The following is a 27162-nucleotide window of genomic DNA, read 5'->3' on the forward strand; positions in this document are numbered from 1 at the left end:
TAGAAAAAAATAAATAAAAACAACACTGGTCACAGTTCCGTGTGCCACTGCTCCCTCGGCTTAGACTTAAGACTCAAACACAAAGAAGGAGAGAAAGAGGTTAAAGTTTAAGGTCTATAAAGTGAAGTAGTTGAGAAAGCTTTCAGGGTCTCTTTGTGCATTTTTTTTCAGGTAAATCATTCAAGTCAAATTAATTAATTGGGGCAAGTATATTCTAAATACAAAATGGATGGCTGACTTTTTTTCTCTCTTCCTTCTCTATCTTAAGAATTAGCAATCTGAGGGTGTCCGCCTGTCAGCTTGCTGTGCTAGAAATTGAGTGTGAAAGCGAAAGGGAGAAATGGAACAAATAATGTAAAGGGATTAACAAATCATTTGCATAACATTTTCTCTGATTTTCTCTGCTTCCAAACTACAGGATCAGGAAAATGACAAGGAAGGCAGTTTTTATTATTCCCTGTTCTCAGATCAATCAAGCATCAATGGACCTGATCGCTGTCACCATTAGCGAGCGGCAAGCTTTTAATGTCAAAAGCAAAATGAATCACTGGCAATACATCTTTTTTTCCCCCTTTTTTTCAAACAGTTCAAATAGACCCACGAGGTAACTAAACAAGTTGGGAGAAACAGGAATCATCCGATGAAAAGCATTCTCCGAGGAAAAACTTGAATAGTGTGCATCTTTTGCAAAGATACTTTACTTTCGCTGTGCCAAACGTGTATTAACCTGTTTTTTCTTTTTTTTCTTAACGCTCTGTATCTCCATCCAGAGTTAAGACAATAAGACCACTGAGGAGATGAAGGGGATGGCATTATGGAGAGTTAAGCATTATGAGCAGCCCTGAAGCTGTTTCTAAAGAAGGTGAATCAGAGGATTGGGACATGACTGTAACTAAACCCTGGGCCGGACCACAAATGAGAATGAGCACAAAACATTTTGGGCAAAATGCCACTAAGCCAAGCATCTGGGTCTTAAGTAAACTTCAAATCATCACTTTTAACTTTTGTGATTACTTAGTTCTTAAGAGACAAGAGGCTGTCAATGAAAAAAGAAGAAGAAGTAAATTACCTCCATTTCAAACATAAGCACCACAGTAATCGTGTCCGTACCAAAGTTTCTCACTGTGCCAAAGTGCGACCGAGTCTTCTCCAGCTCTTACAGTGATTCCCTGGTAAATGTTAGGTTTCTGTGGCACATATAAATAGAAATTTAATCTTGTATGTTTGTCTTAGTATCCACAGCAGCAGATGCACTTCCCATGCAGATTATGAATCTTTGTTTGAACAGATCTTGCCGTCAATGTATATGAACTGACAAGATAGAATTTCTGTGAATAATAATCAGGGAGGCACAGGTTCAGGTGCCATTTTATTATTAAAGATGCACTGCTTCTCCGAGTCTTCCATCGCTATTGCCTCTGTGCTGAGGCTTCTTTGCAAATTTTGGCTCTAATTAATTTTCATAATTGTCATGTGTGTGTGTGTGTGTGTGTGTGTGTGTGTGTGCGTGTGTGTGTGTGTGGTCTCATGTTAGAAATCTGCAACCCATTCCAACATGCTGACATCAACCTTTGCACATTTTCTTTGTTAGTTTGCTGTGTAAGTAGAGTTTACCTTTCTCTCACTACAAAAAAAAGGTACATATACTGATCTTAAACATATCAGAGTGTGTTGAATCGGCTTTACGTGTTGAACCACCTCCTTTCCTCAGAGCTTTTGTCAAATGGTGAAAATCTATCATTTTCTCCGATACCACTGCTCGCATAGAAACCTGACCATTGTCATCTGTGAGAGCATCCTAGAGCTTCCTTAATCTGCTCTTATCCTCCCATTGATAATACAATACATTTTCATGGTAATTGAAATCATATTTTACTCACAGCCACAGTAAAAAGTATTGCTGCCTACGCTCTCCAGCAAAAAAAAAAAAAAAACATAAGGTGAAGAAATACCATGCTACTGCAACAACAGGGTACAAACGGTTAATACAATAAAATAGACTGTCAGTGACCAAGTGAATGCATGGGTGAGTGGAGGGAAGAAGGAAACAGGAAAATAAAGGAGGTGAGAGGAATAAGAAAATATAAAAATATTGGTCGTGAGATATAGATGTGTTAGGTACAATCTCACTTATGCATGAGCCCACATTTGCACATCCATCCTTTTCAGTACTTCTTCTCGCACATGCGGTGGTCAGCATGCCACGGCCATGCTTCACGAGGTGCAAATTATTCTTCTTCTGCGTGGAAAGGTGGCTTAAGAGGGGGTTATTGCCTCTCTTCCTTCCACTGAATATGCATAATCAATCCAGCGCTCCTGGTAGCAGAAGGTTGTAAGTCTTTCGTCTCCAGGAAGCTCGCATGAATCATACATGTCGTGTAGTAATGGGCAATGACTGAATGGAGCGGGACACGGGTCAGCTTAACGGGGTGTTATAATGACAAAGGGGAACATTAGCTAAGGAAATAAACTCCCTGAATCTCGGCCAAACACGCTCATTTAATCCAGCAGAGCCAAAAACACCCACCTGATGACACTGAATATGCAATTAGATGGATATTACGGAACATGTTTCACTTGTTGACCCTCACTGTCACGTAAAGGCTCAATGAAGTGTCTTGTCTGTTCATCTAAATATACACCCTTGACTCTTTGGCTGAATGAAGGCCATCGCCTACTGCAAATACAATCCCTATCCTTGCACTCTCACATCCCCATCGCGAAGACCTATCAGGAATCCTGCATGGGTGGACATGTAGGCTTTCCTAGGAATGACAGGGTCTGCTAAAGAGGAACCCCACCCTCGCTTTCTCCGGCATGCCAACACAGAGGAGAGTGGGCAGCACTGAGACGGCAGCCTGCCGTGGGCACTGCCAGGCTTAAAGCTGCCCTGTCGTCATCAGAGGCTTGCAGAAAAGAACGCTGAGATTCACCAAAAAAAAAAAAAAAAAAGAGGAAAAAAAGAGGAGGGGGATCGTTGCATTTAAATCCTCTCTCAACGCCCCCACATGTTTTAGCAAAGCATAAAAATCATTCACAGAGAGAGAGAGAAAGCGAAAAAGAAAAAGATAGAGGGAAATAGAGAGGAAACAGCTATTAGCAGCAGTAAGCAAGCTCAAGAGATCATAGTGAGGCAGCTCTAATCGCAGTAATGGTTTAAACCCTCATTCCATCCACCAGATGCAAGAAATGTCTACCCCAAAACAAGGCTTTGAAATCCCCCATGTCTAAGAATGTGCCCTGTGGCTATGGTCCTTACTAAAAAAAAAAACAACAACAACAACTCCAAAACTGTCTCCACTTCTGGAGCAACTATGAGGTAAAGATAGCTCCTGTGGCCTGTGTTGTTTACACCGACTACATCGAGGAGCGATGAGCATCGTAAATAGTAAAGACTATTAAATAATATGTAGCATACGTTAATGTCAGTGAGCTGAGAAATCAAACATAAGAGTGCTCTGAAGGATGCAAATGGAACCTAACTCCCTGCCCTTTGAAATGAATCTTAATTAGTACGTTTAAAAATATACACGTCACTTTTCACCGAGGTGGCTAACTTTAGATAAACGTTGCACTGATGTGAAGCAGGCATTACCATGGATTGGACTGGATTGTGATGGGTGAAAGTATTTTTTATTTTATCTTATACTGCAGACACTGTGTGGTCCAAAGCAAATTTCACACTGGGACAATAGAGTCTGTGTATCTCATCTCATTAGTGATAGTGTGAAAATTGTCTCGCAGGTAAAAAAAAACAAAACTAACATGAAAAATAATTGTAATCATCCATTTAAGAAGGTGGAAACTCACTCGATCTTTGGTTGTGCCAAAAGCACACCTGGATGATCTGATATATCGCCAAATACATGTAAATATAAGCTTTTTAATCCTTTCTGCTTCAGAGTTATGTGCTTATTTTAGGAATGGTAATCATTTCCACTGCACTTTTATTATTTCCTGTATGCAAAGTGTCATCTTGTAGCCACGTTTGTTGGTTTCCCAAAGAGCTTCTACCAACATGAACATTTCATGTGGTTCTTCCTTTCTGTGAGAAGAAAAAAAACTGGCTCTTAGGGTAGATATTAATGTTAAACTGAAACACGAAGAGTGTATATTTTAAACAGGAAGAGGTGTTGATACATCCTCTTGGCGTTTAGAAATGACTTTCAGCAGTCTATAATGAATCTACTTCTTTATTAAACAAATTAATAAATCAGCAGGAATGTTGTTGCATTCTAATAAACACAATTTAATGATGATTAGTGCCAAGCTTCTTTTTTTTAATGGTATAACACTGACCCAATAATAACAGCAGAGAGGAGTTGAAACAGTTGGTTTCCAACTGAAGTTATGTATCTTGTGTCTTTGGCTCCTCACCTCCACACTGACATTAACAGATACTTCTGTTTCCCACTGAGGAAATGCATCAGAGTGAGGTTTTACAGCCAAAAAACTGACCTTAATTTCCACAAAGACACTGATCATGAGGTCATGTACTATCCGAGTTCGGACATTACAACCACAGTCAAGAAAAGCTATTCAGCGGTAATTTGTTGCTCTGCTTGTGTAGAACTTGCATAACTATATTTAATTGGAGAGAATTTACTGATGTTCAAACTTAAGTGTAATTATAATCTAATCAGATTCCCCCTTGAAAAACTAGCTCTATTCTTAAGTGCAATACTCGTGTTAGGCTGAGTGTCCATACAGCGTTTTTCTCTGGCAGAAACAGCGCTGGCAGGGCGACACCAGCACCTTTCTGAGATTTTTCAACTAGAAGCGCTCGGAGCGGCTGCAATAAAAAAAGAAAAAGGTGGAGAAAAAAAGACGCTTTTTCTCTCAGCACACACTCTCACCTCATTGGGAATAACGGAGAGAAAGACGCTAGCACTCACAAAAAACAAACAAAAAAAACGCGATATTGACACTCAGTTTATATTGTTCAGCCATGGTAGAGTATTTAAAAAACCATCAGGAAATGAAGACAACAATTACATATTCTATTGTTGCTCTTTGTAGACTTCAGAGGTATTTTTATTCATAAAACTAAGTCTGTGGTGTTTAATCTTATACGTGTTCACCTTCTTCATCATTTCTAAACATGTTCCCATGACATAATATGGTCAGGTCTGTTTAATCTCCGTTAACTTCATGATGAGACTGTAAGCAAGCCATGTTGTAATAATTTTGTTTCATTGGCGAATGCATGTCCGTCTTTTCTTTTCGGGCTTCTGAGCATAATTAGAATTTCTAAAAATGCTCCATCTACACGCGTGCCAGGTTTTGCTAACACATAAGTCAGAGTGTCGAATCGCTGCTCTGAAGTTTGAACACATATCTGCGGCTTCTGTGGCCCTTTTGCTTTTGCTTTTGGTCATGAGCACCTATTTAGAGGCGTGTTTATGGGACTCCTGCCCGTTGTGCTCCATTACAATTACTCAGCAGGCATGCATCCCGTCCCAGTAATGAAGTGGGTGTTGCAGTGGGTGGATTTGAAACTGAGCGGCCACTATTCTGTATTCCTGCTACTGGGTACAAGGGCTGAGTGGTGGAGAATAGCAGCAGTGCTGGCAGCGTGGCGCGGTGACAGGAAAGCGTGGTGGACCAGCAGACCGACCGCAGAACCACAGGCAACGATCTGATCATCCTTCAATAACGCGTGCTTACTTAAGTGTCAGGAGAAATGGAGAATTACATTTCAAAGCTCAGTAGATAAAGTTTGTATTGATTTAATCCAACACGTAATCTGTTTTGCTGTCTGACACCGATTGTGGCAATAAAAGAGAATCATGTAAGACAGCATTATAGATAATACGACCATAGATCAAATGGAGTTTGGGCAAGAGAAGGGCAATAGATCATGTTCAAGCCAGACTGCTTAGCTCTGGAATTCATAAACTACCTCCTAAATCGAGGTGGCTTTCAATTTAAGTTTTCAATTTACGGATAAAGGATTTGGTGTGCAGTTGGTGCAATTTCATTGTCAACTTCAGCAGGGGTTCTAGGCGTTGGGAACTGGGTTTCTCTCAATTTGTCGCTCAACCATAAAAGATACGCTGAAAAATACACATATAAATAAATGAATACTGCACATGTGAATGTAGCTCTGTGATTACTTTATATCTGGCAAGAGGAGTTTTTTTTTTATTATTTAAAGAGGAACATACATGTCATTTAAGCCCTACTTGATGTGCTGTTGAAAAATGTTCCAAACATAATTTTCTTCTCCGTTGTATGAAAGTCATTTAGGAGCTTTAATGTTAATGTCATTCTCTTCTGGAAAGCATTTTCTTTGTTTGCAAATCTCATTTTGAAGTGGCAAATTACATCTTTTAAATCAAGCACAGTATGACGTTCCAATCTGAATCTAATATTCTAAGGCAACACTGAAACTTCAAACTGTAGTTTCACGGTCTTGCATTCAATTACTGACCCTTTAGATAAATTAATTACAATTAGCGATCTTTTTTTAGTCTTTGGGCCATGCTCTTAGTTTTTACATAAATCAGTATTTTTCTTATTAAACATGATTTACCACATAAGAACACCGATTCCAACACTGGTGCTCAAAAGCACACACAGCTTTGTGTGTTTGTCTGCAGCAATTTAATGTAATATCTGCAACAACACCTAACAGAGGATGGAGATTTATCGTCCGTAGTGTCACTCGTATGAAACAGAGATCGCAGCATCCATCAGTCAAAATCAGTTACTTGTTTAAGAAACATCAATGACAGTATTATCTTCTTCACAACTGATGTTATTTGACATTTTCGAATAGTATACACTGTAGATATGACATTACTTTGGTTTATCACAGTTGCTCATTGAAGGGCTTGCACGTACGATGTGCTAGCACCACCCTCTGGTGACTTGAGATTACTACAGCGTATCAGGACTCAGTACAGGTGACGCAGTCAGATGATAAAAGGTGGCAGAGAACCTCGAAACCGAAGAACGGCCTGAGATTTAAATAATGCTGAAACTGTACTTCATGATTATTATTTTTCAAAGTCCTGTGAAACTTTGTGTTTCTTGTGCCAATAACTTAAAGCCTGTTCTGTTGATGTAGAGATGTTTATTCTTTATTAAAAATCTTTTACTGCACTCTAGTGTTAAAAACAAGCATGTGCATGTTTGCCAAATAACACAAATTTACAGAAGACACAATTCAGATCTCTTTGCCATAAGAATGAATGAAACACAAAAAAATAGGATTTTCCATTTACCAATGGAGCAAGAGATATCACTTTAGAATATGTTAAGATATTCGCGTTCTGTGATGGTTCAATTGACTCTTTAATAACCCACAGTAGCAGAATTACAATAACTGTATGCACAAATACTGGCCTGAAGCTATTTGACATCAACACACTAACAAACTGACACAGACACAGACACACACACACACACACACACACACACACACACCTTACCTTGTGTGCTCGAGGGAAGTAAATCCGCGGTGCATTCCAAACTGTGCCGAGCAGTTCACGGAGTTTCGGCTCTACTATGAGGCATTTGTCAACGACCAGTTGTGGATAGATGACCTCTAGTCCACCACTTTATTGAAGAGAGATACGAGATGAAAGTCAGTTGTGTTTTATATCCTATATACGGTTTATCTATCGTTTATTATTATCTATAGTTATCTGATGTATTTGTACTTACCCACAGAAAGAAGAATCCTTAGCGCTCAGGGTATCCGGCGTTGCTTTCACGTTGGAAAACCCCAAAACACAGGCACATAACAGAAACAATGCAAGAACAGCCTGCAGAACGACAATGGAAAGAGTGCTTTAATTATCAACAACCTGCTGAATCACTTTGTTGATTTATCCTTCAGTCTGTAAAAACAGGGTTCTTAGTTAAATGTAAAATTCCTTTAACTGACTAAAAAAGCTGAAAACAGCTCTTTGTGTTGAGCAGACAAAAAACAGCCGCATTAACTTGTGAGCTTTAATTACAAAACTTTAATGTTTTCACTGCTTGAACAGTGCACATTTATTGTGCTATTTGGTAAATTGGTGCCTAAGAAAACAAGTAACCATAACAACCACTCTAATAAACAGGGGGAAACTCGTGAAATAACCCAGTGAATAAAAACACACGGGGAAATATTACATTTTGATAAATGGCAACTCAAATTTAAACATGCTAGAAACAAAAAATCCCAAATATTCCCTGATTTAGCCAAAACAGAAATAATGAAATCCCCTGACTTTACCTTTAAAACGTTTGAATATATTTCAAAAATTCCCTGACCCATGGGAAAAAATGTCAAAAAATGTTTTAAAATGTTTGTGACAATTCAAATCCAATCAGTGAATGACATATGATAAAAGTCAAAGAAAATGGGAACTTCAACAGTCTTTTTTCTCTTTGACAAAAATAACTGAAAGTGCCAATGTCATGTACATAATCTCTATTTACTGCAGCTGATTAGACGCATCCGTGTTTACTTAACAACTCATCGGTGTTTGCTTAACAAGCATCCGTGTTTACTTAACAACGGTGCTCGAACTGTCACCGTTACATTACAACATTCAAATGAGTGCAAGAAAAACAAACTATCTGATATAGCAACGTAATATGCGCTGCTAATGCATCTCTATATTTAAATAGCAACCGTTTGGCTAACTTACATCTACGACTGCGTATTAGGGGGAGGAAATAGGATATTTGCGATTTCTTTTCTCTGAATATTGCCCACATTTTTTAGTTTTTTTTCATAGAGTATCCCAAAATACACAGTCATAAACACTACCACAACACACAGAGGCAAAACAAAAAGGCAATATACAGCAAATACACGAAAGGGCAGTTTACTTACTTCGCGTTTGCTTATTTATTTCCCCATAACTCAACTTACTTTATTTTTAGAAGTGACGTTAGCATAATTAGCTAAGCATGCTAATAAAAGTTAGCCTGCAATTGATTTAGCTTGTTTACATTTACGCAGTGCGCGCGCGTCAGACCTTTAGAGCAAAACATGCCTTATTTAAAACGTTTACATGGAGAGAGTAGACATTAAACATAATATTGGTGATGAACCTTACCATCTCTCATAAGTTTGTCCACTTATCTTCGAGCTGCAGGTTTCTTCTTCTTCTTCTTCTTCTTCTTCTTCTTTGAGCTGCAGGTTTCTTCTTCTTCTTCTTCTTTGAGCTGCAGGTTTCTTCTTCTTCTTCTTCTTTGAGCTGCAGGTTTCTTCTACTTCTTCGAGCCTACTGAGCTGCTGCTCTCTTATATACCGTAGCTAAAACAAACAACAAACAAAAAAAAACTGTCGCAACTGCAATTGCTCCTTTTTTATTTATTTAAGTAAATATTATGTACACATTTCCAAGAACACATGCTACAGAATTTCAGATGTACAGCTCCTAAACAATAAAAACAGCTCCTCGAGAACAAAAGTACCTGAAGACGAAAGAAAATGTCATTCAGGCTTTCAACACTGAGAAAACATTCAAGTTTTTTTTTTTTTCACTTTTATTATTATTTATTTTTTTTATTCTTATTTAATTTTCAACCATTTCTGAACAAGGCCTCTTAAACTATGCAGTAGTGATTGTGCAGCATATATATTATATTCCTGGTGCTGCTAAAGCTCCCTTTGGTTTGTGCTTCTCTGCAGCGTGAAATTAGCACCCAAACATGTGGAAAAGGGCTCCAGTGACCACTTCTTTGTAATTTATGATCTAATTTTTTTTTTTAATTACCTGATGTTGTCTACGTATCTAATAATGATGTCGCTATACCATCTAATGCAATTTGAATAGAACCTGGTGCTACAAAGCAGTGCAAGTTTGTAATTTCAAAATCGGACATTTCAGTATGCATAGTACAAAAAACATTATCTACGTTAAACTATGCAATAGCTTAGTATCAATTGCTTCGTCAAGTTTGAATTGCAAGTCATTACACAATTTCTATTTACATGTTTGAGTCACACGCTAACTTCCAGTGGCCACCCCGTCTCAGCAATTTGTAATTATGCAGACTCCAAAACTGGAGCTCGTTAGCATAAAGCGACTTAAAAATAATGGAACATATTGGAAATCCCTGCATTCATTTCATGATTAATGTCACAAATTGATGGTTTTGTCATTATGTTAGTCTATCGTGGCCTTGATGGTCAGAGTCTTTAATTAGTTTTGTCTTTACAGCTTTTAAAAGGGCGTTAAACCCTCCGCAGTGTTTTAAACCATAGATAGAGCACACTCATTCTATCAGTCACACATCCAAATTATGTAAAGATTATGTACACATACAGATACACACACACACAACCTAGAGAGCACCATGGTAACTGAACACAGAGCAAACAAACGAGTAACCACAGTAACACTACTTTACATTCGATACCATACACTACACTGTACATTAAGGCATGAGGTGTCGTTGATGCAGAACATCAGCCAAAGACTCACTGAGAAATGCAATGCACTGAGGAATGAAATGCGTGTCTATTAGATTGATCAATCACACCACCAAGGTTAAGTACGACAACATAGACCCTCCTTCTACTTAAACACTCATGATACACCGTATTTTGTGTGGAAACTAGACATTTAAAAGTAGTTAGACAGACGGTCTGCTAAAAGAATACATTCAGAATTAGGATAAAGCCGACTCTCATCCCAACGTCTGACCACGTGTGCCAAAAAAATGTGATCAATTAAGAGATTCAAAAAGTTATTATGTTACTTAGCAATAGACAACCATTAATGTGATTGAGGAGAATTTAAAGCTACTGCTGAGAGCACCAGCACCACTACTCTATATCTACATCCTACACTTTAAATGACAATTTGGCAAGCCCTGTTCATGCAGTTTAGTTATTAAGTCAAAAGTTAATACAAGCAGGAAAGTGATTGATACCACTCAACAGTTTTAAGCTCTTTGTTGGGCTCTAATATCCATCTATAACAGTATGGAAAAGTCTAACCAATCACATGAAGGATTAAAGATTTCTTTAACATATGCTGCCATCAGAATTTACTCTTTTTTTTTTTTTTTTTTTTAGAACAATGGCATGTGTTATGGCTGTACCATAAGTCTTAATAATGTAATGTATATAAAGATGTGTCTACAATTCTTTGCACCTACTATTAGTCGACCGTTTGTTTGATCTGCCTTTAATTTGCATGTATACTACAGTATATAATAGGTGTAACCGGAGGTCAGCACAATATGAGTATTCAGTCATTTTCAACAACAGTTTGTAGCTGCACGGTAACTAAACGCAGTATAAGTATTACTCAGTAACACCGTACGACTCTGCTCACTGCCTGCAGTGCACAATATTAGGTAACAACACGTTAACAGTGATGCAAGTTACTTGCAGTGTGTCTGATATTTTGTACAATTTACACGACGACCCATCTTCACACAGAGCGTACGAGTCCAAGTTACGCTGCAGTCCATCCTACAATCGAGTACAACAGTAGATGACAATCTTTAAACAGAATTATATACTGTGAGGTGTGCAAAACAATTCAAGAAAAAGGACAAAAAAAACCAACATTTTCAATATCGTGGTCTGCAGATGCAATATTTCATTGCACACCACACCGTCTTTAGGGCCATTCGCCAGGACGCTGCTACTGGATGTGTGTGTGTGTGTAAGTGTGTGTGTGTGTGTGTGTGTGTGTGTGGAGAAGAGTCCAAAAAAAGTGCTTGAGGTGTGTTGAAGTGTGTGGATGACTTCACCCAGGCACGAGGAAGCCTCCTGCATGTATAAGTCTCACATGGCCAACTTCAGGGGGGTGGGGGTTGGGGGTGGGGGGGTGCATCCTCTGATCCACTAAGATAAATCTCTACTGGCCAAATCGTGTGGTGGCTTTTTCTCTGCAAATGTCGCTTTTGGCTCTGAGATGCATCGTGTGTAAAGCTGAGGATACGTGTGCTAACAAGCCTCATCAAGCAACTCAGGAAATTATAGTAATCTGGCGTGTTTTTGCTGGCATTTACTCTGATTTGGGATCTCTTGTGTCTCAGGACACCGGATGCATTCATATAAACTAAAGCCCTTTTGTGACAAGTGGCCACAAATCACAAAGATCACAAAACATCAACGCCGAGCATGTTCAGACTCACGTTACGGTTAGCTGTGCAAGTTGTACACGAAAACAACAAAAACAGGATGACTTCACAGAAACAAGCAGGAGTTGAACTTCCCCTTCTACCTACACTGATCCACTGATCACAATCAGCATGGTTAGAGCGCATGACGTCGGTGATTCCTATCGTTACATCCCGTTCACGAGATCACACTGTACACATAGTTTGGTAGATTGTACAAACACTTAAGGGCAAAGTGTTACATCTCTGAGACTGAGAACTTCTGTGTTGGATTGCTGGTTGTTGCAGCTGATAAGCAGCACTTGGTTATCAGTTCAGGTTAAACGAGGATAATCAAGATCACAGGTGAAGAGTTCTGTGCCAGCAGAGTGCTATTTATTTTTTGTATTTTTTTGTATTTTTTTAAACGGAGGTGGTGGATCACACGACAATCAACGTGAGTTGTTATTTGCGCCTGTTACACTGTGCCATTTGTCAGTGAGCGTTCACAATCACTGAGGTTTGAGTGCAGCCCGAGCTAAAAAAAAAAAGGAACAAAAACTCATTACTTTAAACCGCCGGATTGAGCTGACCTTGCAGACCTGGAGGAGTTGGACTGCAGAGGCGAAGAGACCGTGTGCCTGAATAATTGGGGGGGCGTGCCTCGCCAGCCAGCGGTGCTCGTCTTTCTATTGTATCTTTTACAACTGGCGTCCAGCACTGACACGCGTGGATCTGACCTCAACCACGGGGTCAGATGACGGCGGAGGAGCCAGACGAGTTTGAGTTGGGGGAGGTGGGGAGGTTCCAGAAGAGCCACTTGCGTTTGCATTGCCGCCGCTGGTACAGGTAGTCCTCCTTGTCACGCTCTTTGCGTGCTCTTTGGTAGTGGTCGTCTTCCTTCAGGTACCACACAGGTGGCCAGCGATGCTTCTCAAAGTACTCTTGGTTCTCTGCACATTTGAAAAGGCTGGGTGTGAATTTTAATAGTCATATTTCCCAACAAAGGGTTTTGCATTCAAGCAAGGTCACAACATTTGCAGCACATAGAAGCTGAACAGATGTAATTGATATTTCACAATAACGATTGTGCTGGAAATACATCACTGGGGAAATCTTATATTTAATTTTTCATAAATAAACATAGAATCAAGTCCCATCATGTAGAAACAGTGTTAATAAGTGATAATATGACTTTTCTTTTGTTGTTTTAGAAAAGAGAACAATCTAAGAACAAGATGATACATGTCTTTTTGGATTATTGATCAAATCCATCAATATTTTGCTTTAAAATTAAATATTGCCTTACAGAGGAGCATCAGTGAGCATCATTTAAACCAGTTTTCTTAAAGCCTATTAAACATGTTTTTTATTTCATACTGTTCATCTCCACACGTTTGTTTCCATACTGTGTGTCAGGTTAGTGTTTAGTATGAACTAGGGGGCATTCAAGGTCACCGGTGTGCCACCAGGTCACATGTGTGTTACCTGTAGACTTGGCCTTCATCTCTCGGGGAAACTTCCGGCAGACACTGTTGTAGTTGGTGCAGATGTGGTGGAGACACCAGCCGGTGAGCTGTTGGGCACCGTGGAACTGTCAACACACAAATGATTATTGGTCACTTTTGAATCGGTGATTAATGTTTTTAATGTCTTTTATTTATATTTTGACAAGAATGCAATGGCTGCCATGTTTACATCTGCTTGGTCAGACCTGGCTCTAACTTTATATGTATATGTATTTATATTATATATTTCTCAAAATCCATCAACTTAGCTGCAGTTATTCACTGTGGTTCATACTATGCTGTCAGTTCTTTGTTAGCAATATTGAATACATTTAAGATGTTGTTCATTAGCTGCACTCATTTATACTTTAACCTTCGTACCAACATCAGCATGCTAATTTTTACCATGCTGGCATTAGTTTGAGAAAGTACACACATTGCTCCTCTTCAGGACAGGGCTTTGTGCTTTCATGGTGCATAATAGCAAATAAATTAGTAATGAATCAAATGAGGATGTGGCTCCCGAGCATCTCTACTCTACTGCAGCCCTGCATACGACACTGAAGATCTAGGCTGGCACCTTAAAGCAAGTCCACTTGCCTAAGATAAAGCTTTCAATGAAGTGAAAATGCTGAAGAATGCTGAGATAAACCCAATGTGCTGAGCCTGACTCCTGCAGTGTGTCTTAAAAGCCCCCAAAGAACCGGTGCCGTTCATAATGCCAAATAGCTGAATTGCAGTCTGAAAAAGAGGTTTTTTGGCTCCATCATCAAGGAATAAACATTATTTCGGCCTCCAAAGCAGATCCGCCTGAGAAACTGCCCCTCGTTAATAAAATTCCAATGTGCCAAAGCATTATATAAGAGCTTTAAGTGCTGTCCCTGTTTACACTACCTGGGCCATATCCAAGTACACCAGCACGTCCCCATCGATGTCAGCCCCCATCATCGCTGCCTCCGTCAACACTGTCACCGTGTAGAGCTCTGCAGGGGACACAGGAGATCGTCACTGTGTGCATTAAGGCGATGGCTTCGTGGAATACAAGGTGAGTCCCAAATGTGGTACCTGTAAGTGCAACCAGGTGGGGGAGGCAAAGACGGTTGGCAAGAACAATAAGCTCCATTGCATCCAGGTCAGTCCGAGAACAAAACCGCCCCGTGTAGAGATACTCCAGCACGGCCCTCATGCAGCTGCGAGTTGTGTTTGGAAACAGCACCTTGGAAACGGGAACACGTGACACGGGCGTGACTTAGAGACTCCAGGAGTTGCTGAGTTCTGCATTTTTGCAGTAAAACTGAGAAGAAATTGTACTTTAATTCAAAGCTGATAAAAATAGCTTTGAAGAGCCATACGATTTTTTGATGATTTGAAGAAAACCTGTAGTATTTCATACCTTTATTACCCTTCAGTAGTATTATATTCTGTTCAGGTAGAAAAACAAACTGAACTGACACATCCTCAGTATGTTTGGATCAGAAGCCGGCGTTAATTGTATTACAACGGACGTGCAATCCTGTAATTAGATTAAACCTTGTACCACATAGTTCATTGGTGCTCTACTTGGTCAGTGTTTTGTCCAGTACTGACTTTGGTCTGTACTTGAGCTCTGTTGGTCTTATTTTCCCAAATGTACAGCCCAACAAACCAGTGATATGGGTTGAATTTAGGGCTGCTCCCTCTCAAACAGTCGACTAATCAGTTTGTTTTGGTATTATTCGTATTATTATAGCTTTTTTCATTACTTATTTCCAAGAAAAAACAGTTTTAAAATGGTTCTTTTGTGTGATTCTTTGACTTACCTCTTTGGTGCAGCTCTCCACAAAAGGCCCTCCAAACATAGCTGCCATCCAGTCACAACTAGAGATGAGTAAAGGCTTGTGGGCCATGATGGTCTCATCGTCTAGCTTGAATATTACATCTGTAAGTTGAGACACAGACAGCAGCTTACTTACAGCTGCATCCGACCCGTTTCAAGCAGAACACAAGAATCCGGATGAGTGATTTCCACTCACCAGAAAAGGTGCCTTTGGCCAAGCACTCCTTCACTCTGTTTGTGCGCCGAACGTGGAAGGCTTTGGTGATTTCTTGGTTCATGAAGGCTTCATTGTTAAGTATGTTCGCCACCATCATCCGCAGGTCGAAGACCTCCAGCAGCTCGGCGATGTGTGCGATGTGCATTAGCTCTTTCTCGTTCTCGTCCAGCTGGCCCGTGTACAGGTAGCGCAGCACCGCTCGGAAAGGGCCGAGCTGCATGGACTGGTCCATGTGCACCACGGTCATGGGCCTGGGGCTGTACGTGACGGGGTCGTCCACCAGCTCCTCCTGGATGCTGACGAAGGCGCGGCTCCACGAGGACAGCAGCCTGGCCCGCCGGGCCCCCTCAGAGTCCTTCAAGGTCCCGTCGCTGGTGCAGGCCCTCAGGTTGGCCCGGTCCCCGTCGTCGCTGCTTTCGCAGACGTCGAAGCTCGCGGCGCGCATCAGCAGCTCTCTGCCAGAGAGAGGGCCGCGGGAGGGCCTTTCCGTCTCCTCGCTGTGATGGTCCATGATGAAGAGGTCGTAGAACTTGGAGGAGGACGTCGCCAGGTATATCTTGTGAGCGAAGATTTTCTGCCGCTCCTGCAGGACCAGGATGACGTCAGCGCAGTGCGGGTCCTCCAGGAGGCCGACCGGATGCTCCTCGGTGGTGGTTGGCGGAGGAGGCACGGTGATTATAGGAGGGGGAGGTTTCGGCGGCAGGAAGGGCGCCTGAAGGAGAGGCCGCTGAACATTTCTGAGGTGGGATTTCCAAAACTGCAGGTGTCGGCGTGAGATGAGGGCGGCTCGGATGGCGTTGTCAAAGACGTCCTTCACGCCGAATTGAGCAACAACACTGGTTTCGTAATATGGCACTCCCAACTCTTTGGCCACCTCCCGGCCTCTCTCTGGAGGAAGAATCTCATTGGATTTAATGGGTCTGAAAAACAAGGTGATATATCAGAAGGTGATTCTGGCAACGAGAATCTCTTTGAATCTGGTTTCAAACGGAAGTCCGGCTACCTCGCCAAAGGCCTGCGTGCCCTGTTCACCGCCTCCAGGTCTGCATAGCGCAGGTCCAGCTGACAGCCCACCAGGATGACGGGAGCACGCGGGCAGAAGTGCTTGATCTCGGGGTACCACATGGTCTTCACATGGTACAGCGAGTTGGGGTTGGCGATTGAGAAGCAGAGTACCACCACATCCGACCTGAAAGGGGAAAAAGCAGGACGAACTCGCTGAACTCAGGAAGAACCGAAGCAAATAGAGGACCAACATTGACATTTTATGATATCTCACCTGCCGTATGCAAAACGCCGGTCCTTATGATGGTCTCCAAAAGTATCCCAGAGACGAAGGGACACGCTGACGTCATCCACCACATCTCTGGAGCGCTCCAACACCTTAACGAGGTGACACATTCAGGGATATTTCATTTACTGTGTTTTATTGTGTGTGTACAAGAGAAGAAATCCTTAAAATATATATTATATATACTCACCTCCTGGCAGACTCTGTACTGGTCTATGGCCCAGACGGTGGGCACATGTGTAGCGAGTAACTGGTACTGAGTCAGCGTGGCATTGCAGGCCCGGGCGCAGATGAGGCGGGTCTTTCCGACCGCATTGTCTCCCACCACCACGCACTTGATAGTTTCAACGTTTGGCCTCTCATAGTCCATATCAGAATCTCTCAGCTGGGACCTGCCAAGACACACAAAGAGGCACAGGAAGCTGCATCAGCAACTGGAATCCTTCGCCCGTCGTCGTCCCGAGAGCAGATATGAGACACTGTGACTACACTCCTCGTCTGCACCGCTCCTCCTGCCTGCAGAGCTATCAATGGACGGTCCCGTGACTTCGCTGTGCCCATTCACAACTTCCCTGTCCCGATGCAGGAAAAAGATTTAAAGGGACAAGCTGTCGAAACGAGGGAGGATGTATTGGTCCGTAGAGTTTGCAACACGCCCAGTACTGCAAAATAATACGCCAATGTTCCACATTTGAGTTCAAATTGTGAAGTAAAAAGCATGTTCAGGTTCAAAACCCATCTCAAAATAAACCGTTTAGTTTGTCTGCTATGGGTTAATAAAGGCATGTATTTCTGTAATCTCATTAACCATCTGCAAGCCTATAAATAACTCCCCCTGTTTACAGTTCGCATATAACAATCCAAACAGCCTCACCTTAATGCTAACACTATCTGCAACCATCGCATCCCTAATTCACTCACATCCGGCTTTATTAAATGAAATGGAAGGAATAGGTTAAAAAAAAGAGGCTATTTCTGTCTCTTGAAAATGGTGGCTGATGATTTAGGTAGCTGGACTTGTTTCCAAGGGAACTGTAGCCTGTGTGTCACATCCCCACATCAGACCACCTTCCATCCAATACACTGATCGTGTTATTTATCCTTTTGTTATTCGAGGAAAACAGAGGCATATAAACTACAACAGCTGTGGTAGCCAACTGTGTCGCCGCCTTATTTTAGCTCTAAGCTGTTCCAAAACCAGGGGAGCAGATCTGTAGTCTCTACATCCTGAAATGTCCCAGCATCTCCTCCCCTGAGAGGGTGTCACGGCACCGGCACTGGCAGCCTTTAAAACCGGGAGAGTCATTCATATTTAGAGTCCCAGATAGTGCTGCTGACGTCAAATTCTCTGGGATGACGCTCAGAAAGCGCCTTTCATTTCTTGCTGCAGGATTTCAAATTTTGATGCACATAGAAATCACTATTATGGGGGTTACTATGATTTTTTTTTTTTTTCCTGCAGCCATTCATAAAATCAGCCCTTCATTGACTACACAGTGCATCCTTATAGACTAGGTGTCACTTCCATTTATGCATATACATATATATATTATATGTATATAAACAGAAATATCTGACAGCCTGACCTTAGGTTGGGGTTTGCATGACATTATAGCAGACACACCGCCTCTAATATTGCTCATTCCACATGTCCTTTCCGGTCTACACTGCGCAACTCCCGAATTAATTCATCTTTTTTTTCTCAGACACCCTAAATAACGCAAACAGACCAAATCACCATTCAAGAATCTTATCATCCACAGCAAAATACGACAGAAAATAATCAGAATTGTGCATATCCTACCAGAAGGACCGAGCAGTCCCACCACCACCACCGCCACCGAGACACTAGTCATGAGGCTCTGCTGCATTACACCTTATGTAACACGCCGTCACTGACTCTTGAGCCCGTTTATCCGCGTTCATCACAGCAACAACAACAATGCACAGCAACGAGCAACGAGCAACGCATCCGTTCGTTTCCCCCTGTTTTTTCTTTGCAGGGAGAGATGTCGCGGTCTTACCGCAACGTAAGGAAGTGCTGCATCGGGCTGGCCGACGGACGAGATGGGAAGCAGGGCTCCATCGGATGCGGCTCGCACCTGACGGCTGCTCGCGTTTAACTTCATCTTCGAGTCTCCGGAAGGGAAAAAAAAGAAAGAAAAGGCGCAGATGTTTCAAGGAAAAAGTCCGGTCGCGTTGGACAAAAAAAAACGCGATCAGTGCGATGCAGAAGAGCTGCAGCCCTGAACCGCCACGGAACCACCTCCACTTACTGGAAGGCCTCCGTAGCTAATAATAGACAGGCAACGACGGGGGTGAAAAGCAAACACCACCCCATTCATTACAAAACACTGATCCACTTTAAAGTCGCACAAATCCCATTCCACAGCTCCTAAGCAGCCTGGATAGACCGCCTCCCGGCCCGTCGCCAGCTGCTTTCTGCTCTGTGGCTGCTGTTGTTGTTGTTGTTTTTTACCTCCTTATAATAAAGAATCTGGATTAAAGCATAGTTTTACACTTTAGGTCGCGAGTGCAATGGAAAGGCATCGTGCACGCGCCCTCGTGCGTCCAGGCTGAGGTTGGGGAACGTGCCCGCGGTGCTGCACTCCAGACTTCCGCATGAATGATGAGCTAATGTTGAGTTGTGTCCGCGGGGCGGGTCTACTACATGTTCAGTTTGGGGAAAGGTGGGGCTCCCATACTGATGTGCACACTGTATACAGTGTGTACGGTAAACGCGTGTGTGTACGTATTGGTTGCACGTGCGACAGATGCATGACACAAATTCAATTAAAAAAAAAAAAAGCATCAAAAGTGTTATGTATTATCCAAGAGAGCTGCAAAAAAAAGTACAAATGCATGAGTCATGAGGGGTGTTGAGATTTATATAAATGATGAGCTTTATATAAATGAACTCTTGTGGGGTTTTAATGTAAAATTATCTTTTTTTTAAAGTGCTGCATTTTCATAAAAATGGGAGAAATATGACATATTACTTAAAAAAAAAATTTAAAAAAGGAATTTGAAGTAGAGGTATGATTGTGCCTCCAGGTCAAGTTCCAAAAATAAGCACTTCCCATGATGCAACCTGGGAAAGGGTCTTTGTTAGATCCTATCTGGCTTTCAAACACAGCATCCTCAGGTTGTCATGGTGCCTTTCTGTTGCAAGATCTACTAGTTTCCCTGTTGACATCATCGTCCCTTTAATGCAGCGTCTGATCTACAGCAGGAGTTGTTTTATAGAGTGAATATATTACATTAAGTTAGTGTTATTTTGGGTAACCGAGTTAAATTAACTCTAGATTCACCTTTATCCCGGTGACAGTAGCCTAAATAAGTCTGTGTTGACCATGAAGAGAATACATTATGTATTGCCTTTAACAATGATGACACATGCAGCTCTTATTAGCAGTTAGTTGTGATAAATAAAAGGCTACTCACCACTCACTGACAGCCATAGTGCTCAGGTGGTGAGAGGCTTTTCTCTGTTAAAATGAGGTTATTTCCACTGCAGTTCGTTCGGTAACTCCGTCCTCAGATGATGCAGTTTAAGGAAGGCTGTAAATCCCCCGTGAATCAAATTCTCAAGAGTTGTTTTATCTTTTACCTCCGTCACTCCGTGTTGCTCGGAACCACGTCACTCCCGTCAGTCTAACAAGTGCAATCCAGTGTTTGTACACCTTAAGAGACCGAGAGGATCAAATTGCAGTTGACCTTTATTCTTACTAATTTTATGCCAAAGCTGCACTGGATCGATTGTGGAAGAAAAGCCATCAAGTATGATTGCGGGGAAATGCTTTGACAGATTTATATGCTATTGCATTACTATTCCATCAAATGACTTGTCAGCTTTGCAAAATGATGTCACTGAGTTCACATATATACTAACAATTTAAAGCCTGTTCGACAGTCACTCCGGCAATGTCCAGTCTGCTCCACCAGGTGGGGCTGGCAGTCTACTCTACATTCCCTTCAACTTTAACGTTGAGCCACAACGCAGGCAGATATGAAAGCAGAGCAAAGGCTGGAACAATGTCCTTCAAAACAAGGAGACATGGAAACAAATCTATTGTACTGACACTCATGTAATACACACATTGATTTAATAACATATATATAATACATATTGTGTTTCTAAGCAAGTGGCAAAACTGTGTTCTGAGTTCTGTTCTGAAGAGTAAAGCCAAACCTGAAGTGCCTTAATCTTGCATTCTCTCTACTGGCCATCAGGGGGCGACTCCTCTGGTTGCAAAAATAAGTCAGATTAAACCAAAGTCTATGAGAAAACGATTTCTCACTTGATTTATTATTAGGTAAACATTGTGAACCTGACTTTGTGGTCTCAATCTCTAGTTTCAGGTCTTCTTCAACCCAGCATGATGTTCATTTATTAAATGATGGTCCATTTAAAATCAAACAGACCATAAAGCAGGGGATGCTTTAGGGCGGGGCTACGATGTTGCTACCGCAGCCTCGCTGTCACATTAAACAAAGTTGGTTTGTGTTATTTTGCCGTTATATGAAGCAGTTCTTTAAAGTGTTGTAATTCTATTTTTATAAACAGAGTCTCAAGTCTTCGGTCACAGGTTCAAATCAAGTCTCTTACTGTTGTAACAAACATTCTGTTATCTGCTGCCATCCGGTCTGCTTATCTTAGCATAGCTAGAGCTAAGGAATTTAAAGGGTACAGGCTACTGTGTTATTATCTATTAGCAAACAGTATCAGCATTGATTAGTGGTTTGGTACGTCACTTTAAACATAATTATTCAACCTATAGCTAGAAAGCTTTTTCAAGTGACAATATGTACGATTATCCTGATAAATTCCCCACAATCTATTGAATAGTCTTATATGTGCACATAATTGATACTTAACATGTTTTTGGATCTAATGAGCAAATCAAAGGAATACGTCTGCACAGCTGTATATAAGTTTTGTTATTTTTAAGTGCTAGTGGAAGTGTACAAATGATAACAGTGGACATCGTCTATCAATAGAGTGAAGTAGCTGCTGATTTGCAACGCTTAAAACTTGCAAACTTATACAACAGCAAAAGCCAGGGATTAATGTGTAACTATTATTGACTAACAAGTGAACTTTGGGCCCGTGTCCAGACAGCTTGGGGTCTCTTGAACCGCTCAGGTGATTGTTGCTGTCAGTGGGTCAGATTCCGTCTCTATGGCTGCTGCTGCTGCTGAACCGGACCCCAAACCCCTTTTCTCTCTGGACCCGTACCATGTCTCCGAGGAGCTTGGCTTCGTCCTCCGTGACCCTCTGGTAGGTGGATGGATTTGTTTCTTGCATTTAACCTCCACACAAGGAGTCGTAATGAAATATCTGATTGTCAGGAACCTTTTGATTGTCATTTAACTGAACTTAAATGTAATTCCCATTAAATGTAAACAGCGCTCATGGTCAAGCCTTTATGGAACCGTGAACTTGTGATTGTTGGATTGTTAAACCTTCACATCTGTGCACTGTCATGGTGATCATCATGTTTTCTCTCCCAAAGCAAGAGCTTCCACCTTACTACCAGCCTTGGATGGATATTGCCCTGCGGATGCCGGAGCTCGTGCACTCTCACGAGCTGCGCTCCCACATTAACAAGGTGAGCGGGGACAATAAACCGAGAAAGGACATTTCACTATATTTACGGAGCCGTGGTTCACCGGTAACACCACGTCTGTCCAGATGCCGCTGCTGAGCAGCCAGTTCCTGCAGAAACACCGGGAGCTGCGGCTGGCCCACCTGGCCCTCAGCGTGATGACCATGGGCTACGCCTGGCAGGAGGGAGAGAACAACACAGTGGAGGTTTGTCCGGTTCACTTTTTGATATACTGACTTTTTCCTTCCCTGCCATTTATATGAATCCATCTCCAATAATCTTCCTCTGAGATGCTGCCACGTAACCTGGCGGTGCCATACTGGGAGGTATCCCAGCGCCTAGGACTTCCCCCTATTTTCACCCATACAGATGCGGTACTATCTAACTGGAAGAAGAAGGATCCAGAAGGGTAAGGCAAGTTCACTTCTGCACGTGGTTTGGGTTCCTCCTGAGAAAGTGTTCAAATCTGTTCTGTTTGTTTTTCATGTCTCCTCCGCCAGGCCTTTTGACGTGGAGTAAGTACATTTTTTCCACTTTAATTCTGCACACAATGCACCATGTTGTTCTGATGTGTGTGCAAAGCTTATTGTTTTACTTGCGTCACACAGGAACCTGGAGCTGCTGGTCAGCCCCCCAGGTGGAGACAGCGCCCGAGGTTTCTTTATCGTTACTCTGCTGGTGGAGCTGGCAGCCGTCCCGGCACTCAGGGTGAATGCATAGCCAAAAATAAGTCCATTCATACAACACGTGCTAGCGGAAGAACCGGAATTAATTACTTTTGAGTTCTTTGAAAACTATAAAAAAAAAAAACACGTGAGACAAAGCCAACTGTTACTGCCTGTTTTGCAGAACATTCCCACTGTGATCAACGGTGTCGGGTGTGGAGACACTGAGACCGTGGCCGGAGCCCTGGAGGTCGTCAGCCGGTCCATACAGGACATGACGAATGCACTCAAACTGATACAAGGTAATCAATCTAATGAACTAAAAAGTCAATTTCTCCCATTGACTGTCTATATTGATTCATGTGATATTTCTCAAGTGCATGTGGAGCCTTCGGTCTTCTACGGCATCATGAGGATCTACCTGTCTGGGTACTTTGCTTTTTGACTGATTCATCATTTATTTTTTAAAAGTGGACTATGTTTTTAGAAATGTGTGTGTCCATGTGCACAGGTGGAAAGACAACCCCAGTATGCCGAAGGGTCTGATCTATGAAGGGGTCCGGGCTGAGCCCATGGAGTACTCGGGTGGCAGCGCAGCACAGAGCAGCCTGCTGCACTGCTTTGATGAACTTCTGGGCATCAAACATGAAGCAAAAAGTGGTGAGTTTTTCTTCCTATATGATTGATTACAATCAACCAAAGTTGGACTGATTGTGATGGTTCTGCTTCATTGTACGTAGGTGCCTTTCTGAACCGCATGAGGGACTACATGCTCCCCGCCCACAAGCAGCTGATCCGGGACATCTCGTTGCAACCCTCCCTGAAGAGTTTCGTGCAGCGGCAGGCCAGCGAGCGGCTCCACCAGGCCTACCAGCGCTGCGTCACTAACGTGTTGGCTCTGCGCAGCTACCACATCAACGTGGTCAGCCGCTTCATCACCGTGCCGGCGGCCCGCGCCCGACAACTCAGAAACCAGAGTCAGATGTTGGAGGGGGAGGTCATCAGCAGAGCGCCCAGGGCGTTGGAGGAGAGGGGCACCGGCGGCTCCGGCATCATGACCTTCCTGAAGACCGTGAGGGACCAAACCAAAGACGCCTTGCTGCCCGAGACGAGCACAGAGAAGAAGCACCACAGCTGATGTGAAAGCCGTGGTGCAGCAGAGCGTCAACTGTATTATATAAAACACCAGCTTTGTTTCTGTCTGTAAGCAAACCTCAGCTCAACAGACATGAGTGATGCCCATCATTCAGTCCCAAACCATAATCCAAACCATCGCTGTTACTTTCCATTAAATTCAACCGCTAATTCCTCAAAAAATATGCATCAGATATGTGCTCCAGAACCATGCATCTCCAGGACATTTGGACATCTGACGTGATTTTGAGATCCAGTTCAATATCAAGGAAGGTTCGATGTATGTTGCTTGTAAAATGTAGAAGCAGTTGTTTAATGGAAACAATACTTACTTGAATAGAAGCTGTCAAAATGTAAATACCACAATACCATGTGAAACCAAGGCAGGGCACTAAAGCAGGGCAAGCAATTCACAGCAAAAAGGTTTTCTTTAAAAAGCCCCCCAAAAGTGGTCAATACCTGAATGCAGCAAAGGCATGCAGGCCACTGATTTACACCTGATGATACAGAGATATGTTCATGATTTGTAGCAGCCATTGGAAGGAGGTGTTACACACTAAGGTATCGACAGGCTGGAACCTGACCCCTTTTTTTCCCCCTTTCAGAAAATAATCCACCTTTGTTGCATCTTTGCTCCGCAGAGTGTCCTCACAATGGGGTTTGTCACGTACCAAGTACAATGCACAATGCAGCATCACTTATCGGAGCGGTTACCTCAGCACTCCCGCCGCCGCCTTCGTCCGAGCCCACATCCAGCCCTCACACGCCCGCCGATACACTTCCTGGACCGAGAGCGTGGAAAACCCAGAGCGATGAAGGGACGGATTGTGCCCATGAATGGCTGGCGGTGTGTAATCTTCACCTGTTTTCTTCCCAGGCTCGTCTCCTCCGGTGTTGCGTTTCAATAACAGCCCTCCGGGGTCTTGAGCGATCGACTTTTATCTGCGCCCTCAGCAGCGAAGACAACGGAAGACAACGGTTACGTATGCGGCCCGTCAAGGTTTTTTATGTGAGGAGACGTGTGTTAAAAGGTGTATGAAGACAGATGTTTGAAGCTGTTTATTTTTGATTGATGTACATCAAATACGATTATAAAAAAAAAAAAGGTGTAGTCATTGGGTTCGTCATGTCTTTCATTCACCGCAAAACCCCCTTCAGTCAGACACGTTTCACAAGCCGGGCGGCTGATAGCAGGAAGACCCGAGGTGAGGAGGTGAAAGGTGAACAACAACGACGACGCTGCGATGGAGAGAGATGGTGTGGCGCGGGAGGACAAATACTGTGTTCACATGTCACGGTGATCTGATTAGAGCCTTCTTCCACAGCCAAAGCAAATAATCCCCTTCCTTATTGCCTGACTGCTGGAGGACTCCCTGACAACCCCGGGCGGTAAACACAGGCCATCTCTAAGGATGTCTTCATTGTGTAGTCGAGGGCTGGTTTCAGTGCAATACATGACACACGCATGCATGCATGCATGCACGAACCTGCTTGTGTCTGTACCGACAATGCTGTGATTACAAAATAAAAGTGTGTATTATATACGGTATTAATATTTCGGCTTAACGTCTCCAAGCAAACGGCATCAGGAATCAAGGCGGCGGAGCTAAATGAGTGATTTTCCTCATGTTAAAAGGGCATCTGGAGGCACTCTTTCCACGAAATCTCCTCAAACATCCATTTTCCATCTATCAGAGCTGACAGGATTACAGGCGTGGGTTCTCCTTTTTTGATTAGACAATCGGATATCTGTGCTTTTGGTGGTTAACCAGGATATCCTGGATTCTTGTTATTTCTAAAAATTGAATTTATGATGCTGCCGCTGCTCACCTCAAGCCAAGCAAAGCCGAGACCTTTTCTCACCCAGGGGAAATTGATTGTCTTTGGCCTGCATCATGGCGGGCGGAGCCGGGAATGACGGGTAGCTTGCGTCTGCAGTGCAGTAGGTGACTCCGGGGCGTTTTGGGCACTCCTCATCTGGACATCGCTATCTTTGTCATCTATGTCCTCACACCCACACGGGTCAGACACGTCTTCGGAAATTCACTAATACGGATCACACCCTCTGTTAAAATCGAGCTCCATCTATCCTAATGAGCGGCTGTCATCACCATTCTTTCACAACCAACGTACAAAAGATAATGGGGGGTTTAGTCCGACAATATATGAGTTAAATGGCGTTATTAGACCAGCTCCTCTCTGAATAATCCCCCTCCCACATAGTCATCCATTTAGTGGTCTGAAAGAATGTAAAAGAATATGTGACAGGCCACCCCATGGGCAGATGTTTCTTTACTTATAGTGTTCCTAACAACCTTCTCCATGCCATGATCACCTCCAGACCGGTGAATCATCGTTCCTATAGTACCTCCACGCCGCGGTTTCCATAGAAGCCCATCTAAACACAAGCAAATGGAGCCGACATCAACCGTGTTGCGGGTTCTTCAGGATTCACTTTTCTGCCTTCTTGTCACCGTTAAACAAGACATCAAGCTCATCTTTCACCTACCCCGTCTTTCAAACACCCCCTTCTTTTTTCTCTCCTCTTTGTTCATCACTTGTGCGGTCTGTTAGGACAGGTTTAAAAGGCGTTTGATGTAGTCATCTTACAGCAACTTTATCACTTCCTCCCCACTGACTCGACCGAAGCAAGCATACCCAAAAAAAAAGAGAGAAAAACGAAGCTGTCATGTTCACGGCCAGCTTGAAAGGCTGCTTTTTCAGGTGTAGAGTTACCGCTGCTGCCCGCGTTGACGGGACCGGTCCCGGATGACGTCACCGGCCCTGACAGGAAAGCACACGTCACATTGCCGCCCTTTCATTCTTGCAGGGAGGAACGTGTGACATTTTGGCGCC

The 27162-nt window shown here is 42.7% G+C and overlaps 3 protein-coding genes across 4 annotated transcripts in view; 1 reads left to right on the plus strand and 2 right to left on the minus strand.

Annotated features, from left to right (window-relative positions):
* Positions 1-9205, minus strand: part of pebp4 (phosphatidylethanolamine binding protein 4) — a 46877-nt gene extending 37672 nt beyond the window's left edge. The window contains exons 1-3 of the mRNA XM_084025299.1: positions 9060-9205; positions 7672-7772; positions 7437-7563 (exon numbers count right to left, since the gene is read on the minus strand). Of these exons, the coding sequence (XP_083881425.1) occupies positions 7437-7563; positions 7672-7772; positions 9060-9062 (231 nt within the window). The 5' untranslated portion in view covers positions 9063-9205. The remainder of the gene's footprint in view (positions 1-7436; positions 7564-7671; positions 7773-9059) is intronic.
* A 315-nt stretch (positions 9206-9520) lies between these two features.
* On the minus strand, positions 9521-19433 carry rhobtb2a (Rho related BTB domain containing 2a). 2 transcript variants are annotated; one of them, XM_084025297.1, is made up of 10 exons: positions 18923-19433; positions 17089-17290; positions 16887-16990; positions 16611-16796; positions 15587-16527; positions 15374-15492; positions 14640-14790; positions 14469-14557; positions 13555-13660; positions 9521-13019 (listed from the first exon to the last, which is right to left on the minus strand). In XM_084025297.1, the coding sequence occupies exons 1-10, from the start codon at positions 18982-18984 to the stop codon at positions 12820-12822; spliced, it is 2160 nt and encodes a 719-aa protein (XP_083881423.1). In that variant the 5' UTR covers positions 18985-19433; the 3' UTR covers positions 9521-12819. The 2 variants fall into 2 exon arrangements, with proteins under 2 accessions (XP_083881423.1, XP_083881424.1); XM_084025298.1 differs by lacking the exon at positions 18923-19433 and adding an exon at positions 18703-18803.
* A 2602-nt stretch (positions 19434-22035) lies between these two features.
* On the plus strand, positions 22036-24610 carry ido1 (indoleamine 2,3-dioxygenase 1). The gene is made up of 10 exons (XM_084024588.1): positions 22036-22179; positions 22415-22510; positions 22594-22713; positions 22798-22916; positions 23008-23022; positions 23116-23215; positions 23357-23474; positions 23550-23601; positions 23684-23832; positions 23913-24610. The coding sequence occupies exons 1-10, from the start codon at positions 22081-22083 to the stop codon at positions 24308-24310; spliced, it is 1266 nt and encodes a 421-aa protein (XP_083880714.1). The 5' UTR covers positions 22036-22080; the 3' UTR covers positions 24311-24610.
* Positions 24611-27162: the final 2552 nt, after the last annotated feature.

The sequence above is a fragment of the Eutrigla gurnardus genome, assembly GCF_963514095.1.
Source record: "Eutrigla gurnardus genome assembly, chromosome: 13".
Classification (NCBI taxonomy): Eukaryota; Metazoa; Chordata; class Actinopteri; order Perciformes; family Triglidae; genus Eutrigla; species Eutrigla gurnardus.